The 1,761-nt window shown below is 57.1% G+C and overlaps 1 protein-coding gene across 1 annotated transcript in view; it reads right to left on the bottom strand.

Moving 5' to 3' along the window:
* The window catches only part of MERTK (MER proto-oncogene, tyrosine kinase), a gene marked incomplete at its 3' end in the record, with an annotated part of 23,021 nt that overhangs the window by 8,174 nt on the left and 13,086 nt on the right, over window positions 1-1,761 (bottom strand). The window contains 5 exon segments of the mRNA XM_009319646.1: window positions 429-547; window positions 691-783; window positions 1,115-1,195; window positions 1,493-1,588; window positions 1,696-1,761. Coding sequence (XP_009317921.1) covers window positions 429-547; window positions 691-783; window positions 1,115-1,195; window positions 1,493-1,588; window positions 1,696-1,761 — 455 coding nt within the window.

The following is a 1,761-nucleotide window of genomic DNA, read 5'->3' as shown; positions in this document are numbered from 1 at the left end:
GGCCAACCTTGCAGCAGGCTGCATTAGCAAGAGAGCAGCCAGCAGGTCAGGAGAAAGTGTTCTTCCCCTTAATCTGGCACTGGTGAGGCCACATCTGGATGCTGTGCCCCACTTGGGGCTCCTCAGTAAGAGAAAGACACATGGGAGGCAAGCCCAGAGGAGACCACTAAGATGAGGCTGGAGGAGATGGTGTACAAGGAGAAGCTGAGATAACTGGGCTTGTTCAGCCTGGAGAAGGGAGGGCGAGAATCCCACAGGCTTTTGTGGAGCTGGATGCCACCGCTGCCGCCTGACAAAGGTGGGAAGCAGGACTACAACCAAGTCCTCTTGATGTTCTCGAAAAACAAAGGCAGGTTTGTCCCCAAAAGAGTCATGGCCCCACCTCGCTCCTCGCAGACACGGGGCCCTCTGCTCCCTGCGCTCATTACCTGGGGAGCCATCTCCAGCCGCGAGCGAAGCAGGAAGCTGTGCAGGTCGCCATATTTCATGAATGGGAGAATCACCATGGGCTTGGGGACCTGCTGGGAGCTCAGCTCGATGCACACGCCTGGGAAACACAGACAGGTTGCACAGCCCCGTGGGCAAAGGCACCACACTCCCCCCGCAGACGTCTGTGCAGGACCTGAGCACTCCCAAGTCCGGCTCCCCAGCCCAAATCCCAGCTGGAGAGCGGGGAGTGACAGCCCATACCTAGGAGTTTGATGACATTGGGATGGTCAAAGTCCTTCATGCACGCTGCTTCGCTGAGGAACTCTTCTATCTCCCTTTGGGAGAAGTTATCCACTGGGAAGCAGAGAAAAAGGAGGAGGTTTAAAACCCCAAGAGCTTTAACACCCCAAATCACTGCTGCCGTCTTCCTTCACAGCACAGTTATTTAGAAATAGCTCCCGCGTGAGTCAGGGGGAAGGGACCACTGGGATGTCTCTGCCATCCTTGGCTGTCTGATATGAGTGCCCCTTCCTGACTGGCACCAGGAGCTGTGGCAGAGAGGCCAGCATCCCCACAAAATGGTGCCAGGATGCAGAGAGAGCACCGCCTGAAATGGGTAGCAGGAGCGCTGGCACCCACTGGGACAAACGACATCAAGTTCTGCGAGGCCAGGGTGATGACTTACACTTCATAGTCTTCACAGCCACCTTCTGCGGGGTGCCTTCAGGCTGGCTGAGACGCCCCTCCATCACTGACCCGAACTCCCCTGCACCATGGGAAAGAAGCAAGCACTTTATCCACAGCCCTGAAGGACACCACTATGTCCTTGAAGGTCTGAAATGCTCTAAGATGGACACCTCGTCCCCAAAAGTCTACGGGGCGGGGAGGCTTGTGTCTCATCAGTGGCAGAAGGAGGACAGGAACCCAGGGGTCCTGCCACTTGGTCATCTTGACCCACCATCTCCCCCGTATCCCCCGGGCCTGGAGCTGGGGGATGATGTAGGTAACAGTGGCAGCCCCTGCCCCATATGTCCATCCCCAGCTCTCCAGAACCAGCACTCACCCTCTCCCAGGACCTTCCCCAGGCTGAGGGCGTTTCTGTCCACGACAACGTCCTGCAGCTTCTGCTGGAGCTCACTGCTGACGCCCAGGCTGCCCACTGCAGGAGAGGGGAACAGAAGCTCAGGTCACCTCCAACCTGCAGACACATCGCTGCCGCAATATCCCCGTCGACCTCCTTGCAGAGGGACAAAAAAATATACTTACGCGTAAGTTCAATGGCTCTCCGACAGTAGGACTTCTTGGCCGTGTAGTTCACTGCCAGCTCCGAGT

The sequence above is a fragment of the Pygoscelis adeliae genome, unplaced genomic scaffold (assembly GCF_000699105.1).
Source record: "Pygoscelis adeliae isolate BGI_AS28 unplaced genomic scaffold, ASM69910v1 Scaffold122, whole genome shotgun sequence".
NCBI classification, from domain to species: domain Eukaryota; kingdom Metazoa; phylum Chordata; class Aves; order Sphenisciformes; family Spheniscidae; genus Pygoscelis; species Pygoscelis adeliae.
Note: the sequence above shows the minus strand (reverse complement) of the source record. Positions and strands in the feature narration are given on the sequence as shown.